Source organism: Cnephaeus nilssonii (genome assembly GCF_951640355.1).
Source record: "Cnephaeus nilssonii genome assembly, chromosome: 3".
NCBI classification, from domain to species: Eukaryota; Metazoa; Chordata; class Mammalia; order Chiroptera; family Vespertilionidae; genus Cnephaeus; species Cnephaeus nilssonii.
In genome coordinates this window covers 38,287,705-38,311,426 of record NC_137074.1, presented here as the reverse complement: position 1 = coordinate 38,311,426, position 23,722 = coordinate 38,287,705, and the positions used below count along the sequence as shown (strand labels likewise).

Genomic DNA, 23,722 nt, shown 5'->3' with positions numbered 1-23,722 from the left:
ATAACCCTACGAAGGAGGTACAACTGTTATCCCCATTTTATAGCTAGGGAAACTGAGACTGGCAGAGACGTACCAGGTACGCCTTTCCATGAAAGTGGTTTACAACCAGATTATCACCCAGCTAACAAAGGGCAGAACCAGGATGAACTCCCAGTTCTGATGCAGGTCCAGGCTCTCTGTAGCAAACATGGAGTGGTAGCTGTAGCACATGGTAGGTCTCAGGGACACACACCTCACCTTGCCCATCAAACTAAAGAAGTAATACATGAGCTTTCTGCAAACATGTGGCTGTGGTCTATCCACTTCTCAAAACTACCACATGCTCAGCCTCCAGGACACATTCCCCTCCTCTGAAGTCCAGAACTTGCCACGTGGGCCATCACGGGGCACAGGGCACAAAGCCCCCCATTTCCTTTCACTTTCAGCCTGCTCTGGCCCATTTGACTGCAATCTGACAGGCAGAGGCCATGTCCACACTTCTTTGAGATCTCCTGGACCCCCAGTCAACGCCTGGGGTCTGGAGACCATGACGGGTGTACACAGTCACACAGTCAGATGCAACAGGTGATGGAAAAACTCCCATAGCCATTGGCCAAGGAGTGGGCTCTCCATATAAAATATCTCTAATGTGCATGTTCTAAGCAATCCTGTCTAATAAAGAGGGAATATGCTAAGTGACCCTCACGCCAACGCAAAGATGGCAGTGCCCACAGCCAATAAGGAGGGAATATGCTAATAGACTTCCCCACCCTCAAAGATGGCGTCACCCACAGCCAATAAGGAGGGAATTGCTAATAGACTGCCCCACCCTCAAAGATGGTGGCACCCACAGCCAATAAGGAGGGAATATGCTAATTGACTGTCACGCCCTCAAAGATGGCGGTGCCCACAGCCACAAGATGGTAGCGCCCAGTCCCCTCAGCCCCCCAGCTGCCCAGGGCCGGCCCGAGGTGCAGGCAACCAGGGCCGGCCGAGGCTTGCACGGCCGGCAGTGGCAACAGCAGAGGTGTGATGGGGGCATCGCCTTCCCCTGATCGCCAGGTCGCCTCCCACCCGTGAGGGCTCCTAGACTGTGAGAGGGGCAAGCCAGGCTGAGGGATCCCCCTCCAGTGCATGAATTTTCATGAACCGGGCCTCTAGTGTTTCTAATAAAACTCAAGTGGGTTTCCTGTCTTGCAAAACTGTATCTGATCTAGTCATCCAGTATTTACTGTGCACCTACTTCTTACAGAGCACTATTGGGGATTCTGGGTTCCAAGAGCTGACAGACAACACACAGATCTTTAACGAATGGGAAAGGACACTGCAGGACCTGAAACAGCAGCAATCAGAATTCTGAGGACCTGGAACCTGTACTTAAATGACCAGCTTACACACATGGCTTCGGATGTGCCTCCAGTGATATGTGAAGACCAATTTATACCTGATAATTAGTTTTACTACCTGTATAGGCACCTCCTAAAAACCATATGGCAGGTATAACTTTCCTCACTCACTATGCTGATGTAGATCTCCATAGTATCAGCCAACACAAGCATGCAGAAATAATCCTTATCTTTATGCGCAATGGCTAACATTCATTCATTCAATAGAAATTTACTGAGTGCTATAAAATGTCAGCCACTGTTTTAGGTACTTGGAGGAATACTTACCAGGTCCAGGCACAATGCTGAGCACTGTGTATGTGTATCTTGCTTCATTCACCCAACTTCATAAGGTGATTAATATCAGTATTATTTTTTCCACTTGACAGGTGAGGAAACTGAGGCCAAGAGGTGTTAAGTAACTGGCCCAGGATCACCGCTAGAAAAGTCAGTCTCTCCGTGTCTCTCTGTCTGTCTCTCTCTCTCTCAGGTGTCCTAATACCACTTCATGCATACAAGCGACTAGTTCTCATCTCTGATGACCCAGAGTCCATCTTACCGGTGGAAACAACAGCACAATATGTATCTGACTCGGGGTAATCCCTCTTCAAGCCCATGCACCGCTGGGGCCAATATCCCAGGCCATCCAGCAATTACCTCCCCACTCCCAGCAGTGTGGAGGCTCCGCATTGTGCGTCCCTGTTTGGGTGCTCACAGGAGCGTGCACTCACTGCCTGCTCCTGATGGTGTGCTTCATGCCTCATGCGGCCTCCAGTCCCCCCAAAAGCAGCTGCTTTAGAAAGTTCAACAAGTCAGTGAATTCTGAAAGGCTGCCTCCTGCTCGGTACCACCAGGGGGTCATACAGCTGGGAGGAGACGTTTCAACAGAGACCCTCGTGAGAAGTCCGGGAAACCCCAGACACTCAGAATGAGCTGAGGTCCAGCCTCATTCATTCCCCTGTCCCACGCCTCTTCTCTTTCTGAGCCCATTTCATTTCTTTTCCCTCGACTGACCTTTCTTAATCCTCTGTTCAATGGACAAGTGGATAGCTTGGGAACTGCGGATCACTGAGGAGCTATTTGAAAAAGCGTCCTAGCCAGAGAAATGGTACCTCTCCTTCTCCACGTCACCCTGCAGACCAGCTCCTGGCTCTCGCGGCTGGGTTTGAGCATTTTAGCTCAAAGTCAGATACCCCACAATGAACGCCTTGATGACTAGCCAGCCCTGTCCCCCTACATCACACCCCACACCTGTGATATCTCTGATTTCAGAAGGGAAATCTCACAGGTCCCCAGCGTCCATATTACTGTGTTCACTTCATATCTTGTATATTAGAAAGTCAGTAAAAAAGTTGAGCCCGAATCTGATTAAACGTCCAGCTTATAAGAAACACAAGCTAAACAATAGCTCAAGGAAGCAATCCTTAGAGGAATCCTGGCAAGCGATCCAGCTCCTTCAACAAATCAATAGCATGCAGAAAGAGAAGGGGGACTTAAAAGAGATGTCTTTGATACTGCAGGGAAAAATCTAGATGTGCTTCTAACACGTTAAAATTTTAACCTGATATGTATGTTTAAAAAAAAAAGAAAGTATTCTAGTTACAGATGCATACTGAATATTTACAGGTGAAAAGGAGGATGCTTGGATTTTGTGTTAAAATGCTTCAGGAAAGAAGAGGGAAAAGGGCAGGAAAGAGTTAAGTTTAGGGGGGTTGATGAAACCAGACTGGCAGAATGGTGATTGCTGAAGTTACCTAACGGTACACGGAGATTTATTATCTTCACTCTCTACTTCTGTGTATTTTTGCAAATTCAAATACACTTTTTTTCAAGGTCAGGCTCTGGATAAGGAGGTTTCTTTCTTACGAGAAACTAAAAGCCAAAATAAGAACCAAATACCTAAGTAAAATAACGTTTCCTGGTTGGCAGTGGGTTGGTGACATCACCCGAGTGTCCCACTGTGGACCTGTCCCTGCACCAGATGAGAGGGAGAGATCACTGACCAGGAGTCAGACCTGCGCACACCCTCACTGTGAGCCGGCCTCGGACACCTAAAGGAAAGGTTCGTCCTGACAACTAACTGTGTAAGAGGGAGCCCCAGGTACCCTCCAAAACAGCAACCACCTAAGGAACCTGTTGTACTTGTAAGATACTGTACTTACTTTCTCCATCAGCAATTGGGAAACAGGGAGCTAAAATTACAGCGAGGACTATGGTGTTCAGAACGTTGCCTCAATGCTTACGCAGGACTTTCTGGTGAACACTGCACACGAAGGCAGCTGGACACTGTCCACTCATATTCTCGAGCCTAACGCTTTACTCAATAAGCAGGCAGCACAGCTGAGGCTTGGTATCACATTAAAGCCACGCCTGTTCAGAGATATACGTTGTAAGACCACAGGAATGAAACAAAAATAGGCCCATCTCAGCCTGCCCCCAATACATAAGTGCATGCCATCTGTGGATTCAAACTTTTACACTTAAACCCGGGACCAGTAGTTCCCAACGCAGATCCAACTCCCAAATCTCCTAAGCTAAAGGAACAGAGGGCATCCCCCCTAGCTATTTTTCATATTTCAGATGGTGAGGTGAAAATGTTACATTTGCCCAACCCAGGAGAACGGAGGTTAGTAAAAGCAAAGCTCTTAGTTTGTGGCTAAAATTACATCACCTCCAAGTAGAACACTGGTTTATCTCATGTTTATCAAAAACTGAGACCAGCAACTATGTTTCAAGGATTATTTAGATGGGACGTCAAATGAACTGCCCCTTAAGAAACGCAGAATTGTTCGGAATGCAGAATTGTCTGAAACATGTTATCTTCAGAAGGAGAAACAAATTAGAGTATTCAGCATTAAAATGTGTGAAAGCACTGTCTTAGAATGCACACACAAAAAAACCTTTTTGAAGAAGAAAAGGTATCCTTGGATAGGAGGTGTTATCTATCACAGACACAAGTTAATTTTTAAAATTAACTCCAAAATGTAAGTAAAAAATGGCAGTACCCAAAACAAACACTGCAAACCTTTGTACAGGTGAAAAAGTGTATTAAGCATGCACATATAAAAACTAGATTTCACCTTGGCCTGCAGCAGACCAGTTTAATACCAGAAAGTATATATTCTAGAAATGACCCAAGATGTAAGACAGAGGTGGGAAATCCAAGTGACTGGGCTACCTGGTGATTCTGCAAACATTAAGCATCCCCTTCATCATCCACCCACCACCATCTACACACGGAGGCATGAGTGGCTGATACAAGTACCGGAACAGCTGTTAGGCACGCAGGCTAATGCAGTGGTCACACGCACAGTCTCAGGGGCCGGACTGCCGGGTGGAAAGCCCAGCCCTCCCACTCACTGGCTTGGTAACTTTAAGAAAGGTTTCTGAGCCTCGGTGAATGTACAGGAAGAGCCTGGCCTTTCGTTGGTACTCACAACGTCAGTATTCGCACCCCTGGTGGTGGTGGCCCTGTGAAAAGGCATTCCTGCCTCATGGCTCTGACCCCTCCCCTCCCCGCTCCCTCTCCTCCAGCACACATTCCTCTCGCAATCTGTCCTCTTCCCCACTTCAGCACAACTTCTTTCCTCTCTTGGGGCATTTCAGACTCATCTACAAGTCACAAACACAGGGGCCTGGGACAAGACCAAAGGGCTCCTGATGCCTGAGAGAAGAAAGACTCTCACAATTTGATTTCTCTGAAAACAATTGCAGTGAAAATCCTGATGCCCCAGAAAGTAAATCCCTCCGCGGCCTGTTTAAGCTTGGAAGTAACACCTTCAGGACCCCAAAGAAAATCATCCGGTGGATTCAACCTCATTTGGAATGTTAAAGGGGCCCTATTGATCATGGCACCTCCGAGCAGGAAGAGGCTTTTGCAAACCATTCATACACCCACACACCCAGCCCATCAGCCCGGAGATGGTCACAGAAGGCCTGGAGCCAGCTGGGGACTGTGCGAAAGGAGGGCGGCTACTCCGCTCCAGCCAGCTGCCTTCAGGACTGGAATTGCCAGGGGTCCTGAGCAGGCGTCCTCAAACTACGGCCCGCGGGCCACATGCGGGTGTTTTTGCCGTTTTGTTTTTTTACTTCAAAATAAGATATGTGCAGTGTGCAAAGGAATTTGTTCATAGTTTTTTTTAAACTATAGTCCGGCCCTCCAACGGTCTGAGGGACAGTGAACTGGCCCCCTGTTTAAAAAGTTTGAGGACCCCTGGTCCTGAGTGTGCAAGAAAAGCTGGAAGTTCAGATATGTATGTGTGGGCCAAGCAAAACACACCTGCAGGACATAAGTGGCCCAAAGGCTGGACAGAGCAGGGGTTCCCACCTGCCATCCTCAGACCCCTGGAGATCACAGACCCTCTGCACAATAGTCACCAAATCCAATGGCAGGGACTGGGCAAGGGCCCCAACCAGTCATTGTTCATCGACTGAGTCAATAACGTGCCTTACTCACATAAGAACTACTTTTTTCCCTAATGTAAAAAGACTCTGTGATATTAACAAAAACAAATGTTAGCCCATGCTGGTGTGGCTCAGTGGATAGAGCGTTGGCCTGTACACCGAAGGGTTTCCGATTCAATTCCTGGTCAAGGGCATGTACCTGGGTTGCAGGTTCAATCCCCAGCCCCAGTTCAGGCATGTGCAGGAGGAAACCAATCAGATGTGTCTCTCTCACATCTATGTTTCTCTCTCTCCCCCATCCCTCCATCCCTTCCACTCTCTCTAAAAATCAATGAAGCCCAGCTGGTAGGGCTCGTGGTTGAGCGTTGACCTATGAACCATAAGTTTGATTCTAGTCAGGGCACAGGCCCAGGTTGTAGGCTCAATCCCCAGTAGGGGCCGTGCAGGAGGTATCCAATCAATGATTCTCTTTCATGATTGATGTTCCTATCTCTCTTTCCCTCTCCCCTCCTCTCTGAAATCAATAAAAATATATTTAAAAATAAAAAATAAAACAAAAAAATCACTGAAAAAAAAATATCCTCGAATGAGGATTAACAAAAAACAAAACAAAAAACAAATTTTATTTAATTCTGCACTTGATGGCTGAGCCTGGAAGCTCCCGTGACTTGCCATGGTCCCTCGGCCCCTCACAGGCCAGCAGAGGAAGCCAGGCTCCCAAGTCCCAATCAAGTCTCCTCCTCCACCAGGGAAGGTGGACCCTGGCCCAAGAGTGGCCCAGGAGACTGCCTGGGTGAAACCCAGGATAAATGTGATCAAAACAAAATTCTGAACCAAGTTTTTCACCATCACCTCTTCAAAGTTTCACAAGGGCTTAGAAGTGGAAGCATGGATACCTGCTACCCCGGCCCTACACCCAAACCATCTCCTCAGCTGCATTCCAGATGCGGGTCTTCCCGTCTCAGGTGGATAAGGAACTCATTATCTTTCAAGGCCGGATGGCAGTGCAAGTGGAGAACTTGTCTTCCTGCCCCACAACACTCTGAGCTCCTGGCCTAGCCATTCCGAATGTCTACACCCACCTCTCAACCCTCCTCATGACCTACTTCCTTCTCCCCACCCCTAAACACTGCCTCTGTATGTTCCCTGCATAATCTCCCTTCCATTGGCTCCATTTCCCCAACTAACTGGCTTCATTACAAAAAAAAAGAAAAAAAAAAAGGGTTGCTTCACTTTCAATTCTTACTTCAGTCGGCAGGCATTAGTTAAGGATGACGGATGTAAGATGAGAGCACAGAGGTCAAACACTTGAGAAGCAGAATTGGAAGGACCTGCCCACTAAGTCAAAACAGGGCACTCTGAGGGCAGAGCAGGTGCTGGGAAGTGGGGCATGCATTCCATCCAGGACATCTGCAGCCGCGGAGCCAAGGCCGCAGCTACAGCCGCATACACTGCGCACTGTGGGGCTCCAAGGGCAGCACTCTACCAGGCCAGGGTGCGAGTGGCGCCCTCTGGCGTGTGTAACAGAGAACCCAGGGAGGCATCAGTGGCTCATCCTGCAGGTACGTGGAAATCTTTCAATTACTCTATCAATTAAGAGTGGCCAATTGGGGGGGAAAGAAACATATGTAAAACTTTAGACAATAAAAAAATTATTAAAAAATAAAATAAAAAATTAAAATAAAATGAAAAAGAGTGACTACATAGTTGTCCTGGCTGGTTTGGCTCAGTGGATAGAGTATCGGCCTACAGACTCAAGGGCACATGCCCAGATTGTGGGCTCAATCCCCAGTTGGGGGCATGCAGGAGGCAACCAATCAATGATTCTTTCTGATCATTGATGTTTCTATCTCTCTTTCCCTCTCCCTTCCTCTCTGAAATCAATAAAAAAAAAAAATTTTTTTTAAAGAGTGACTACCTGGCCAGCTGAGTTTCTCAGACTTGAGTGTGCTTACATACCCCCTGGCAGCTTACTGAAAATGAGGACTGCCCAGTCCTCTTCCCTTCAGAAATTCAGAAACCTCAGCTCTAGGGGGGCCTAGGAATGTGCATGTTGTTGTTTTCAACAACCAGCCTCTCGACAAACCCTAGCAAACGAAGTTGAGGCTTAAGAGAAGAAAGACACCATAAGGGCCAGGATTGTGATACCAAAAGGAAATGTTTCTATTTTATAAAGTTCACTAGTAGCCCTTTTGCACGAAGATTCGTGCAATAGACCTTCATTCACCTGGCTGCCTGCACCAGTTTTCTGCCGGCACCGGGGACCCAGGCCTTGGCTGTGGCCACCGCTTTCTGCCTTCTTTCAGGGTCGGGGCTTGGCCCCGGGCGGTGGCCTTGGGCTCGGCCGCACCCAACATCCCTGCTAAGGATCGCAGGAGCCGACCCCCAGTGGTTTCCTGCGATCCGTGCAGGCTCCCCGCTGGTACCCAAGGCTGGGAAAGCCTCCGCCACACCCCAACGTCCCTGCAACCGTTTCCTGGTGGGCATGGTTTGGTGGGCGTGGCTTGATTGGTGGGCGTGGTTTGGGTGTAGCGAAGGTGCAGTCAATTTGCATATTTGTCTATTATAAGGTAAGATTCCTTCCATCTCAGCTGTATTTTATGAAGAATATTGTTTCTGGCCCTGGCCCACTTGATTCAGGGTTAGAGTGTCAGCCCAGAGACCAAAGGGTTGGGGGTTCAATTACCAGTCAAGGGCATGTACCTTGGTTGCAGGTTCGATCCCCGGCCCTGATTGGGGGGCACATGCAGGAGGCAACCAATTGATGTGTCTCTCTCACATCGAAGTCTCTCTCTCTCTCTTCCTCTCTCCCCTCTCCCCACTCCCTCCCTTTTACTTTCTCTAAAAGTCAATGCAAAAATCCTCGGGTGAGGATAAAAAAAAGAATATTGTTTCTGTAGACCATTAATGATGGTACTCACATGAAATCCATGAAGCAACTGCCCTAGAAACTCCACCCTGCCTAGTCCTGTTTAAGAGCATGCAGACAGTTGCCCTAGACCAGTGGTCAGCAAACTGCGGCTCTCGAGCCACATGCGGCTCTTTGGCCCCTTGAGTTTTTAGCAAAGGCCAGCTTAGGAGTACCCTAATTAAGTTAATAACAATGTACCTACCTATATAGTTTAAGTTTAAAAAATTTGGCTCTCAAAAGAAATTTCAATCGTTGTACTGTTGATATTTGGCTCTGTTGACTAATGAGTTTGCCGACCACTGCCCTAGACTCTGAAATGAAACAGCTGTTCTGACAGTGTGTTAAGTTTATCCACCATTTGTCAAGTCATAGGAAGTCCACATCCTAGCTGGTAAAAGCACCTCCTCCCTACATACCAGCATGGCAGCCACTCAGACACATACCTTATGCTCCTCCTTCATCACCTGTTCAATGAGTTCGGATTTCACTGGAGGCTTGGAATACTGGCCTGAGAGAAGGCCATGTCCTAACTTAGTCCTGGACGGGAGGGAGAAACAAAAACAAAAGGTCATTGTTGTTTCCCTTCAGAGATGTTACAATTATCTGCGAATGTCAGTAAGTACAGCTACTTTCAGGCCAACTGCTTTATCTCCATTCCTCACAAATAACTTATTCATTTGATTCTACTTGATACTGATTCCATTTTCAAATTTTCCTCAGTACTTAATAGATCATTTTTAATAATTACTTTCTTCTTGTAAAAGTAACATGTGCTCATTTTAGAATACTTTTAAAATATATAAAATAGCCCAGCCGGCGTGGCTCAGTGGTTGAGCATTGACTTATGAACCAGGAGATCATGGTTCGATTCCGGGTCAGGGCACATGCCTGGGTTGTGGGCTCGATCCCCAGTAGGCGGCATGCAGGAGGCAGCCAATCAATGATTCTCATCATTGATGTTTCTATCTCTCTCTCCCTCTCCTTTCCTCTCTGAAATCAATAAAAAATATATATTTTAAAAATACATAAAATAAAGGGAACTGCCTTTAATTCTGCAAACAGAACCACTATGAACACTTTATTGGAGACTTTTCTTAAAAACTATAATGCGGCACTTACATCTGCGTGTTGAAATCTTGTGTTGGATCTAGAGGAGAATAGTCAAATATTCTGGGAAGATTTCCTACATACCTAGGAAATGAGAAGCGACAGTCAAAACACGGAACTGAGCCATGAACTAAACCAAAATAAGCCATCATCCTGCTGAAGACCTCACCATTCAGTCAAAATTAAATCATCCACCTGGAGAAAAGTGTTTCCTGAGCGCCTACTTCTGCAGCCATATGCATGGACCTCCCTAAACTGTGTGTGCTCCTATCAGTGGATCTCAACCCTGGGTGTGAGTTAGAATCCCAAAGAGTTTCTTTAAAAATGCAAGGTTCTGCCCTGCCGGCGTGGCTCAGTGGTTGAGCATCGACCTATGAACCAGGAGGTCATGGTTCAATTCCCGGTCAGGGCACGTGCCATGGCTGCAGGCTCCATCCCCAGTGTGGGGCATGCAGATAATCAATCAATGATTCTCTCTCATCATTAATGTTTCTATCTCTCTCTTCTTCTCTGAAATCAATAAAAACATATTTTTTAAAAAATACAAGGTTCTGAGTTCACTGTCTGAGACTGAGGTCTGGGATTTGGAATCTTTTACAAGTTCCCCAAGCAATTCTAGCACGTGGCCAGAGTCAAGAACCACCAGTTTATGCCATCACAGCTGCTGTTTCCAATACAAATAAGGTTAGGAATTGCTCCAATCATACCAAAATGACTAATGATGATAATGTCGGTGACAACTATCATTTCCTGAGGGTTTCCTATGTTAACCTGGTTGAGTCTTCATTACAACCATATGAGGAAGTGATTAGTATGAGTACCCCATTTGAGAGATGAGAAACTGGGGTGAAAATTCATTAGGTCCCCCAGGGAGGGAATGATGAAGCCCAGCATGGACCCAGGCTGCCTGGCTCAAGCTGTGCCCTGAACCATCCTTCCAGCTGTGCCTGCCGGTCCACGGACCCTGTAGCATCCCTCCTTCTGACCAGCTTAACCTGACAGCAGTGCTACCTTAACCCCGTCTCTCACCCTGCCTGTGGCGCCCCGTCTGAGCGTGGCCTAAGGAAGGAAACGGCCTGGTTCGCACAGGTGGGAAGCGCCCTCAATCAGTGCCTCCCAAATGGTCTTCACTGAAGAGCCAGCTTTTTTTGTTTTTTCAACTCATGCAGGTGATACATTTTAAAAAAGACAATGAAAACAAATCATTAGAAAAATGAACTGCCACTTATAAAACATGGCCAGGTCGCAGGGCTACAAACATCGCTCAGTGCTGGCTCACGGCCCATTTCCATCCTTGTCTCGTCGCAGAGCCGTATCCAGCCGTGTGAGGACCAGTGCCAGTCGGTGAATCACACTTGGAGTGGCAAAGAAATGAAAAGCTGAAATCCTCTAAGACATGCCACTGACCAGCATTGGCCAAACAGATCACTGAGTCTCTCCCAGAGCGTCTATAGGAAGGGATCTGGCAGGTTTGCTGTGAAAATGCATGATAAACTTTTTCTTGACATAGAGGGTGACAGTCTAATGGTGCAAACCATTATCAGTATGACAAATTCCTGGGGGGGGGGGGTAGTTTACAAAGCTTACTTTGCTCATCTGATCTCCAAAATGCTTGGCCAGGGTTCCCACCCAGCTTCAGTGCAAGAAGTCACACCACGGCCCAGCCGCGTGGCTCAGGGTTGAGCGTCAACCTATGAACCAGGAGGTCGCAGTTCGATTCCCGGTCAGGGCACATGCCCAGGTTGTGGACTCAATCCCCAGTGTGGGGTGTGCAGGAGGCAGCCAATCAGTGATTCTCTCTCATCATTGATGTTTCTATCTCTCTCCCTCTCCCTTCCTCTCTGAAATCAAGAAGAATATATGGAAAAAAAGAAAAAGAAGTCACACCACGGATGACGTGGTGAGATGGCCTGCAGCTCATGAAGAGGGGCTCTCCGGCACACCCGGACTGGGCTGGCCCTGGCGGGGGCGGGGGCAGGGGCAGCAATGGGCCGGGCGGCGGGGACACTCACGCTCTCTGGAACTCCGGGATGCTGAAGATGGCCTGCATGACGGAGCTGAGGTAGCAGCTGTTGCCCAGGTTCTTGAGCCCCGTGTACCCAGGGCCATACATGGGCTTCAGCTTCGTCCCCGTCTCCTGGATCACTTCCCACTCGCTGACCCTCGGCTTGATGTCATTGTCCCGCAGGCCGTTCTCTGTCTGGGGCAAAGTCATTGAAGAAAAACAACTTTAGCTGTGATCATCGTTGGGTGCCCCATGAATTATGTCTAACAGCAATGGTGTTTCCGCCTCTTTTTCCCCCAACTAAGCAGAGGAATAAAAACCTGATTAAAAGAGACTGAGATGATTAGCACTTGTGTTTGTTTTTTGTAATTTGTGGACAAAAACTACATACAGGTGCTAAAAATAAAGCCTCTTTTGCAACCCAGAACTCATTGTTCAGTATGAGTTTTGATACATATAAGAAGGAACATGATAAAAAAAAAGAGAGAGAGAGAGAGACTGAGATGGTGATGGCTGTACAACAATGGAAATATACGTAATGCCAAACAATGGTTAAAATGGTAAATTTTATGTGAAGTCTATCTTTCCACAATAAAAAAAAAAAACACATTTAAAAGTCAGAGAGACTGAGAAGAAAGGAGATAGGAGGAGGAAGAAAGACAAATAAGAATAAAAAAAAAAAAAGAAGCAAGTAGAATAATTTCAGGAGAGGATAAAACACAACCCAGCAAACAGTTGGAGAGGAAAGTGACGGAAAACTCGGGGCTTGGGAGTGCTTCGACCCAGGAGGAAGGCTTACAGAAGAGCAGAGAAAACAAATTAACACGTGACATGAGTGAGAAGGAGGAGATGGGAGAACATGAGGAGAGGGAGCCGGCCTGGGCTGCGGAAAGGGCTAAGACAGAGCACACACATTTCAATAGCTCCTCCCAGGGACTAACATCACAGTCCTGACAGCAGCCTGGAAACACGGTGTTAAATTAAGTAAAGCTCTTCCATCAGCAATAATACGTTGGCTTATTCTTTCCCTCCCCCAGATGCTCCGCTTCCCTTCCTGAAGTTAATTAAAGTGATGTTGGTCACAGATAATTTTAAAGGTCATCTCCCGTACCTTCTCCCTTTAGTGAACAGAGTGATTCATGCAACTCTCCATTCATGGAGATTTTGCATGTAAACTCCAACTAAACAAAGTGGTACTTGACAAGTTGCCATTTTTATTATAACATTAAAAAGTCCAAGCTGGTAACCAAAAGAAAATGCCAATGAATTACATTCAAAGAATAAATGCAAACACTGAAACCTGTAAAATGAAGATTCATGTTAGAGAAATTATATATTAAATAAAACAGACAGTTCCCTCCTTACAAGATGGGAACAGAGACAAAAGCAGACGTTCTCACCCCATGCATATGAAGCATATCGATTCCAAAATGCGCTAAGTGCTTGGCCAAGTGAGGATCCGTAACAGGTTCCTCTTCTTGAAACGAATAAACATCTAGAGAAGAGAAAACAAGCTGTAATCAAGTCATTCAATATTCAGCATATATTTCCTGAGCTCCTACTATGCGCCTGGCTTGGGATATATTAATGAACAAAACAGAAACCTTTTGTAAGTTACACTCAACTGGAGAACGACAGATGTTGAGCAACAAACATAATAAATAGGTATTCTTTGTAAATGTACCCATATATCAATTCCTGTGACATTTCAGGAATATAAAAAGGTTTCTTGAAAGAGCAGTGTCTAAAGTTAAAATACTTTTAAATTCGACAAACATAAATGCCTAACATTTGACTTTTCTAACCAAAACCACAGAGGCAGTACTCTAAGTTCAGGAGGAAAGAGGGTGAGAGAGGAGAAGGGGGACACTGTGCCCACAGCAGGGAGAATCGATGGGGGAACACAGGTCCTCAGTGGCAGCTGAAAGGCTGATTTGGGGTGTGAGGTCCAGGACAAAACACAATTCTGCCTTGGAACCTCTATAGTCTCAGGCCTATCAGCTCACCAACTCCCACCTGCCACCTGCCCCCCTTCCCTTCTGTCCCACATCGGGGTCCACACCTCACAGTGCACCCTGGGCGCACACAGAAGATGACAATGCGTGACATCATTTGCCTCAAACCCCACAGGGGGCCCAGAACCCGGGTACTCTGACGCCTGGCCCCATCCTTTCCCTCTGCACCAGCCTATTTCCTGAAATCTCCCAGGAGACCTGCAGACTTGGTGAAGCGCCATCCTAGGCCCTCAATAGAAATGAAGAGACAAATGTCAGTTTCTTCACTCCTGAATTTGAAGAATAAAACTTATTACAAGGGAAATATACATAAAGATATTGTTCTGTAAGAAACTAAAAGATAGACTGTCCAAGGAGTTTCCTGCTCTTTGGAATGTCACCAGCAGAAGAAAAAGTAATACACAGAAACTATGGTGACCCTTTGGCCCAAACCCAGGTACATGGAGATGCACTGTCATCAAATACATGGAGATTCTATTATTAACTAGAGGCCTGGTGCATGAATTCATGCACTGCCCCGGGGGGGGGGGGTCGGGCCGGCCCATTTTGGTCAGGGCCAATCGGACCAGGCCAGCCAGGGGGAGGGGCTGCGGGCGGTTGGCAGGCTGGCCCTGCCGCCTGGTCAAACTCCTGGTCGAAGGGACAATTTGTATATTAGCCTTTTATTATATAGAATTGATTAAACATTGTATAGCTTTTTCTTCTATTCCTCTTTCCCTAGAGGCCCATTTAAATTTGTGGGTAATAGTCTTCATTTATATCCTTTTAAAAAATATAATTCAGTGCTTGAAAGCAAAAACAAAAGACAAAACCCCAACCCAATTAAGAAAACACTTCCAAAAAGTTTACTAAAAACATCAACCAAATATTTGAACTAATAACTTGAAACAAATGCAACAATATTTTTCATCTATGACAAATGACAGAAAAATGTCACTCAAATATTGGCTGGAAGGTGAAAAGGACATTCCCTGAGCACTTTAACTTGGGTTATTATTAACTACTGGGGTTGTTTTGAAGACTTAAGACTTTAAGCCTCTCATTATCAGAGATCTATTAGAAAATAATAAAATTGCTAGGCCTGCACCATTGACATTGGCCCAGAGTTTTGGATTAGGCAAAAATCACAGAGCTATTAGGATAATGACTAACCCACTAGACTCATGCCACATAGAGAAAGTAATGTTTCCTATCTCCAGTCATTTATTGCTCCAAAGATACGACATGATTCGGTTAGACACTATAGGTATTTCTTACTCCAATGACAAAAGCAGTTTGGTGAGGAACATACAAGTAATCTAAAAATGAACTGTGATCCTTACACTTGGTCATCATGAAGAATTTATAAATAACATGGAGTCACAGGAAAAAAAAATATCTAAAGTGGACTCAGAGGCTGACAGTCCTGACTTGTACATTTTTCATTGGGAAATTCACTTTATCTCTAACTTCGGTTTAGCAAAGTCCATCTTAGCTCAGAAACTATTGTAGCAAATAAGCATTGCCTGGCCCTCCCCTACCCTAACTTGACTTAAAAACTTGGAGCCAAGAAGCACAGTTAGGAAGTCCCCAGAGGATCCTCCCAGGAATACCCAAGCAATGTTTCACAAGTATGACAGTATACCACACACGGTGCTCAGGTGCTGCTGTCCAAGGTGACCACCATTCAACATAGTTCCAGGGTCTTGTGAAAAATGCTACGGTGGAGCAGTACAAGCAGGGGCACAAGCCAGATGAAAACTAAAATGAAGTCATCAATCCTTGATTCCAAACCCTCCAGCTGACAGGAACTCAAGGGAGCTTATGTCCAGGTCAAGAGTTAAGTTGATCAAAGAAGACCACCTTGAGAATCTATTGAGCGGGTGAAGCAGCCAGTGGGATAGGCATTCCCACAGTTGCCTTGGGCATCGCTGGAAGACTCTTTCCCAACCACCCAAGGCATTGAGGCATGTTCTTGAGTAAACTAGTTTCCATGATGGAAGATAAATACACCCTCTGCTTCCCCCACCCCTTCTCACTCCCTTCCCACCAAGAACCTCTTCCTTGCTTTGCCAAACCAATGTCGCAAAGGAAACCTTCTTGTTTGTTTGTTTGGTGATCTGTTTGTTTCCTGGTTTGTTTGTTGTGGTACCCATGGGGACCCAGAGTGGAATTTGATATGGGCCCATTTTTATTACCCATGCCACCACAATGGCCTAGCCTGGGGGATCAGGGCTTCTTGGAAGAGCTCATTCTAAGTTGAGACCTCAAGATGAGTGGGAGTTTGTCACTGAATAGGTATATCCTTATAGGGGAGAAGGAAATCAGCATGATCAGATCACACTACCATTAAATAGTTGAGCCCACAACCTGCTAGGATTCCATGTTTACTAAACAATATTCTAAATATAATTCAGCTTCCCACAGGGAAGGAATGTACTGGTCAAGCAAGCAGTTATAGCTCTCGTTATAAACTAAAAAATAAAGTCCGAATTTGAGATTTTGTCTCTTGTGCATTGAGTCAGCCTCAATTAGCTTAGCAAGTGTGGAATATGGGACCCTCAGCAGTGGTACCTTCACCAGGAGGTGGCCACCCTGCTCCCAAGGGCACCGTGCCCTCTAGGGCCTCAGAGTACACAGGTTCATCATACGATATTTAGGGAAACTTTACACATGTTTCCATTAACTTATTTGGCTTTTAAATAAACAGTGTTACAGTTAGCAATCTATTAAACACAGATTTAAGAGAAACTAAAACAGAACTGATGCATCACATACACTTGTATGAAATGATAATTAGACTGAAAATAGTCATTTGTGCTAAAACCAACTCTGCGCAAGATAAGCAGGAATCAAATCCTGATCTTTTTTCAGAAAGTGAACATTATTTCAGCTAAATGAATTTGAGAACCCTCACCATGGAGTGTATGATTCACACTGCTATTGTCAGTGTTTTGTTCATCTATGATTGAAATGTGAGTAATTTATTCAAATATTGTCAATTATATAATAAAGGAAACCTTAAAAGTTCTTCCTCTAAAAAAAAATTAACTAGCCCAGCTGGTGTGGCTCAGTGGTTGAGCATCAACCTATGAACCAGGAGGTCACGGTTCGATTCCTGGTCAGGACACATGCCCAGATTGCAGGCTCCATCCCCAGTAGGAGGCGTGTAGGAGGCAGCCTATCAGTGATTCTCTATCATTGTTGATGTTTCTATCTCTCCCTTTCACTTCCTCTTTGAAGTCAATAAAAATATATTTTTTTAATTTTAACTATGTCAGATAATGGGTTAATATTCTTTTTTCATTTTTTAGTTTTTATTGATTGATTGGAGAGAAACATCAATTTTTTGTTGTTCCACTTATTTATGCATTCATTTGTTGATTCTGGTATGTGCCCTAACTGAAAATCACACCCACAACCTTGGTGTATTTGGAAAATGCTCTAACCAACTGAGCTACCCAGCTATGGCTCAGCCCTGGAAACAAAAAAAAAAAAAGGAGGGGGGGTCAATGTTCTTAATAGCTAAAGTTTTTTAAAAACGATAAGAAAACACCTACACATAAATCTATTAGAAAATCAACCTAAGAAATTCACAAAAATTACTATGAATGGCCAAGAGTACTATAAAAAATGTTCAGCCTCACTAGTATAGAAAATTAAAACAAGATAACAGATTAGCAAAAGTTTTTAAATTTTCTGAATACCCCAAGTTGTCCAAGATTTGGTGAAATGAGTATTCTCATACACTGGGGTAGAAAATGTAAATTACTACAACTATGTAAAAAAGAAACTCAGCAACTGAAAAATTAAGTTTCAGTCCTTTGTTCATAAGAATTTATCATAAAAAAATAGACAAACACCCAAAGGTTTGTATGTCCACAAGGATGTTCATCAGAATAGCAAAAAAAAATTATAACAACTCACAGGGAAATAGTGAAATGATTTATGGAACTATCCTTGGATACTGATGAGATTCTCATGACATGAAAAAGATAATTTAAAGTTAAAAGATAAAAAATAAGGTATAAAGCTTTATACAGTGTAATTCAAGTTTTGTAAAAATAGGGGTTGGGAAGAGGGGGCTTGTATAAGAACTAATCAAGGCTTTAGAAAAGAAAAAAAGACTTAAAGAAAATATCCTAATTGTTAGAAGTGATTTTCTGGCAAGTGTATTACTAGTGATTTTATTTACTTCTCTACACTTTTCTCTGTTTTCTAAATATGTTTCACTGAACATCTGCTTCTTGAATAATCAAGGGGCAAATATAAACTTCCCTTCCTCAAACGAAAAGGAAAAAAATTTCAGATGCACTCTAAATTGCAGTTTAAAAATAAGCTTCACTCTACAAAAAAAGGTTTTGAAGAATTAAAGATGCAAAGAAAATAGAATTAACCTTTGCCTTTATTATTGGCACACATTTAAATAAAATGTTTCTTATTATTTTTAATATATTTTTATTGATTTCAGAGAGGAAGGGAGAGGGAGAGAAAGATAGAAACATCAATGATGAGAAAGAATCATTGATCGGCTCCCACAACCTGGGCATGTGTCCTGACCAGGAATCAAACTGTGACCTCCTGGTTCATAGGTTGATGCTCAACCACTGAGCCACGCTGACCGGGCCAAATAAAATCTAATTATTTAAATATTTGTATGCCATTTGGTTCATTTAACAAAAGTATGTGTGCCTACTATGTATAATATTTTGTATGAAACCCAAAGATAAGTAAGAAATAGTCCAGCCTTCAAACAACTAAAACTGTATAACTAAGACATGTACATCAACATTTGTAGTCTTGAACAGGCTGTATCAAAGCACTACATAAGCACAGAAAGTAGAAACATTTGAATTATTATCTCCTTATAATTTCATCCAATACAATGCCTACATTACAAACCCTTCTCTCTGTGGTCCCATAAAAAGAAGATGATGGTTGCCTTATACAGCAGTCATTCAACACAGCAATGATCAGCAAACCCTTGGCTGGAGCCCTAGTCCAGCCCCATATCCTGAACTTTCTCTTCGGACCCTGGGAGCCTTAGCATTTGACCTAGTTTGTGTAGAGTTCTGTTTGCTTGGGGGGATGGGGGGATGTTTAGCATCAGCACCTGCTGGGACTAACCAGCAGACCCAGAGCGATGGATGAATGGATTACTCTGATATACGTTTCTGTGAAAGAGAGGGCTAAGGGACTGCTTGGCTATAGGAACCAGACAGCCTCATTCACCTGCCTCCTTAGGCTTTTATTGTAGCAACAGCTTGAACTAAAATTAATCTCTAGATACAATCAGCAGGGTAAGTATCCTTGAGAAAGCACATGCTTCTACAAGGCTGAGTCTAAAGACTAAACACAGAGATTCCAGCAAAACACCTGGGGGCTCGGACTTGTTTGGAAAAGTCAAGGCAGGTGCTGCCACCTTTGGCAAGGTCTCCCTAGAGGCCCCCGACCTTTCGGAGAATCCTCCTTACACACTTTCCAACCAAGTCCCGCACTTCCCCACAAGCACCTAGGCCTCTTGCAGCTACTTTACTCTAATGAATTAAAATAAGTCCTCTAACTTGGGAAAATTACCCAAAATGTAAATCCAAAAAATCTTGACGTGACCTAACTGCCAGCCTCAGTGATAAAACAAGTGAGAAACGAAACCAGTTCAATGGAAAGGTTGACCAGAGCACATTTAGTGAGCCCATCCTAGTCAGTTACTCAGAGGCAGGCTAATTCAGAAAGAGAACAGAGAAAAGACACATCTTACCTAATAACAGACAAACATGTAAATTGACCATACCTCTGCTACGCCCACAGCCAATCAGAGTGAGTATGCAAATTAACCCAAACAAAGATGACGGGTTAATTTGCATATGCAGGCATGGAGTGGCCAGGAGGGGCGGGATACCTGCTATGAGGGGGAGGTAGGGTGGCGGAGGGAGCTCCAGGAGTGGTGCTCCCAACAGAAGCGAGGACTTGCCGGCTCCCGGGCAGCTGGAAGTGAAGCCAGGGGAAGGAAGGCCTATTCTTGCACAAATATCATGCAACGGGCCTCTAGTATCTTCATATTGCTCCTAAAAATTCATCTTAACCTTAACATAAAGAACAAATGGACTTTCAAGCCTGGACAGATGGAGAAGACAGCCCTAGATGTTGACCCAATAGTGCTTAATAACTATTTTCAATGGTGCTTAGATGATGGATGGGTCTTATGACCACTGCTCAATATTTAAGTTGCTCATTACTGACCATGATGTGATTTCCTTTTTCCTCACAAATGGTAGAAGGAATTAACGTATAAACACGGCCAAAAGTATTGTTTTAAAGTATACTGTGTGAGACCATAAAGAAAAAAAAAAACAATTCTGAAGCCAACGGTGTAAATAGGGAGTAATTCAGCTCCTCACTGCACATGAACCACCACTGCCAGAGGGTGGCAGGGACTCTGAACACGCAGTATCCATCCTTTCAAACCCATCTTCTCCATAATGACCCTACTTGTTTCTAAAAGAATGAATTCTAGGGCTTCCCCAACTATTCTAACACTGAGTTTGATTGTGCCCATTTGCTTCACAAGTACCTGGTTCCTGCTTCTCCCCTCTAAGCCAAGAGAGACACAGAGAGGTAATAACCAAAGCAGCTAGATTTTATGAACACCTTACTGCGTGCACTGAGCTAAAAACTTATGCACCTTAACAATGCTGTGAGGGAGGTACCATGGTTATCTTCAAGATGAGGAACCTGACACTTAGAAGAATATGAAAACTCCCCCAAGACCTCACAGCTAATAAGAGGCAGAATCAGGATTCAAACCTGAGCTGTCAGAATCTAGAGCCTACACTCTCCAACCATTGGATTAAGACATTGCTCAAATCTAGGAGGCAGCCACTGCCGGTTCCCAGAGTCATACAAGCACACTCACCTGCCCCGTCAGGAGTGATGGTTCCCAGTTTCACAGCGAGAGGGTAGCCCATGTCTCTGTAATGCTCCAGGGCGTGCCCGTTGCCCCCAGAGCTGTCAAAGAACCACTTCCCACACAGGACGGAGCCATCGGTGAGGTTCAACCAGAGGTTTTCCCGCAGGTCACATCTGGCACACTTCCAACCACTGGAAAGTCATTGGAAAACAGTTAGAACAGCTGGAATGCAAGGCATAATTAGAAAATCAACAGTGCCTCAAGAAGGAACAAGCCTGGCTGGTGTGACTCAGTGGTTGTGCGTCGACCTATGCACCAGGAAGTCATGGGTTCAATTCCCGGTCAGAGCACATGCCCGGGTTGCAGGCTCAATTCCTCAGTAGGAGATGTGGGAGGCAGCCGATCAATGATTCTCATTCATCATTGATGTTTCTATCTCTCTCTCCCTCTCCCTTCCTCTCTGAAATCAATAAAAATATATTTTTTAAAAAGAAGGAAAGAGTGCCTCAAGCTGGGGCCACAGTAAACAATCAGTGGAATAATCTGAGTCACTCCCAGAGCAGCAGGACCCCACAGTACCTTGTCTGCCACCCAGATGGGGACCAGCTCCTCCCGCTCCTCCGAGATGGCTCTTGGACTTTAGAAAACTAACACAGAACCCGAGGGCAGAAGGGGAGGTCATTTCCTTAAAATTCCCACGTGAGGGACAGAGGAGCTTGAATAAGTTTAAAACATTAAGGATTCCACGTATATAAACACCTAAATTTCAAATGCATTAACTAGGAAACCTAGTTTAAACAAAACCCTACTACATGGCAAATCTAAATTAAATAGAAGGGAAATCAGCCTAATGGAAGGCTAAATATCGGGTATGTGCCAGGGACTTACTGAATGAAGCTCTATCATTTAATTCTAATGAACACCCTCAGCATCAGTATTACCATCCCCACTGTGAACAGGAGAAACTGAGGTATCGTGCCTGCACTAAGACTACACAGAATAGGACTGAAGTACAGTTAGGGTTCAACAAGACTGGTCACGTTCCTAATCGGCTCTTTCCTTCTAGCACCTGCCTCTGGAAACACGCCAGCACCTAGGAGATGCTCAAGTGGCCCAGAGAGCATTCCAGCCAAAAATGTGACAACCAAAGACTACTATAAGTTCCTCAAGAAGCAGAGTCTGAGACAAAAATATGAATGTAAATGGCTTGTTTGGGAGGTGATCCCAGGAAGCATCACAGGGAAGTGAGACTAGAAAGGGCAGGAGGCTGCCACGGGCAATGGGGGCCCAGTCCAGCTGGGGAACTCTGGAGGCAGTTATCCCACCTGAGTGGGGAACTCGGGTATTTGTCCAGCCACTCCACAGGCACTGGCTGAGGGCTGATCCAGGAGGGCAGGAGGGAGCATTAACTCCATAGCATCTCTGACTGTCCCATCACGAGCCTACCTCGTTTTGGCAGGCAGAGAAAGCCCTCAAGCAAAGAGTTGCAGGTGGTTGCAACTGGGAGCATTAGGGTGGGGACAGAGTCAGGGGTATGGGCTGGCTATATTCAGTATCTACTATTAAGATAGTGAAATTTTGTTATTTTTTTATAATTTCATTTTTATCTTTATTAGAGAGAGTGCAAGAGACACAGAGAGAGAAACATCGATGTGAGAGAGACACATCGATTGGTTGCCTCCCACATGTGCCCCAACGGGATCAAGCCTGCAACCGAGGTATGTGCCCTTGACCAGAATCAAACCCAGTACCATTTAGTCTATAGGCCGACACTCTATCCACTGAGCCAAACTGGCTAGATAATTTTAGGGAGGTTTTTTTTAATTGATTTTAGAGAAGGGGGTGGAGAAAGGGAGAGAGAGAGAGAGAGAGAGAGAGAGAGAGAGAGAGAGAGAGAGAGAGGAACATCAACTTGTTGTTCCACTTATTTATGCATTCATTGGTTGATTCTTGTATGTGTTTTGACCAGGGATCAAACCTGCAACCTTGGGTAATGGGACAATGCTCTAACAAACTGAGCTACCTGGCCAGGGCCTAGAGAGAATTTTTGAGCTTATTTTTAATAAAAGGCATCTGATAAAAATATATTAACTGCTAATTCAGAGAAGAAGGTAGAAGAGTAGATATTCTTTTGGCCAGTTTTAGCGGGTAAAGCTCCATTTTCCCGACACTCACCTTGGAGGAATCCTGACTCCATTGTCCAACTGGGTGAGGTTATTGGCGTACTTGGATACTGGCAATTCATGTTCCCAGGTGTCTGGGTCTTGCTTTCTGTATGGAGATTTTGAGCTAAGAACCGCATCACAAGCAATTGTTACCTAGAAGACAAACCCAAATGTAATATATTAGAACAGTTTGAGAGAATAACAACTTCTACAAAATAAATTTAAAGGTTTATTAGTAAATACAGCTTAATCTAAGAAAATGCAAATGGTACAGTTACCACAAAAGCAAGATCCTACTTTCTTGATTCCAGCACTTTCGCCCTGGCTCTTGCTGGATTTTGTTTCTGGCCTACAGTTTGCAGTATTGACAATGGCACAAGATAGCGAGGAGCCAAATCCAGTTTGTAAGCCCAAGTGCAGGAGCCAACTTTAAAAATTCCTACCCCTTAGCAAGCAGAGTGAAAAGTATAAGGTGAACAATTTACAAATTAGCCAAGGGAATACCCAAGGGGTGTTTTTTCCTCCTAACAAATATACACCCAGATATGCAATACCCTCAACTCATCACACAATGGCATGTGGTCAAGGGCACTTGAATGGAATGCAAGCAGCAGCTTCATTACTTAATCTGGTGCAAATGTGACCCTGGCCAGGGACGCGCCTGGTGTCTCTGTGCCAGATCCATCCACATTATGAACAAGGGGGAGTGTGCAGATTCTCTGCTTTCTCCCAAACCCAAGTGACCTTGGACATATGCCCATCATCACATTTGCTTAATGATATGTTATTTCTGGCTGTCTTAAAAAACATATTCTGGTGGGAATGTAAAATGGTGTAGCCACTTTGGAAAATAGTTTGGCAGGTC

The 23,722-nt window shown here is 44.7% G+C and overlaps 1 protein-coding gene across 1 annotated transcript in view; it reads right to left on the bottom strand.

Annotated features, from left to right (window-relative positions):
• The window catches only part of USP13 (ubiquitin specific peptidase 13), a 110,235-nt gene that overhangs the window by 45,434 nt on the left and 41,079 nt on the right, over window positions 1-23,722 (bottom strand). Inside the window, exons 5-10 of the mRNA XM_079766743.1 lie at window positions 22,868-23,010; window positions 20,699-20,883; window positions 13,192-13,286; window positions 11,799-11,986; window positions 9,799-9,870; window positions 9,123-9,216 (exon numbers count right to left, since the gene is read on the bottom strand). Coding sequence (XP_079622869.1) covers window positions 9,123-9,216; window positions 9,799-9,870; window positions 11,799-11,986; window positions 13,192-13,286; window positions 20,699-20,883; window positions 22,868-23,010 — 777 coding nt within the window. The remainder of the gene's footprint in view (window positions 1-9,122; window positions 9,217-9,798; window positions 9,871-11,798; window positions 11,987-13,191; window positions 13,287-20,698; window positions 20,884-22,867; window positions 23,011-23,722) is intronic.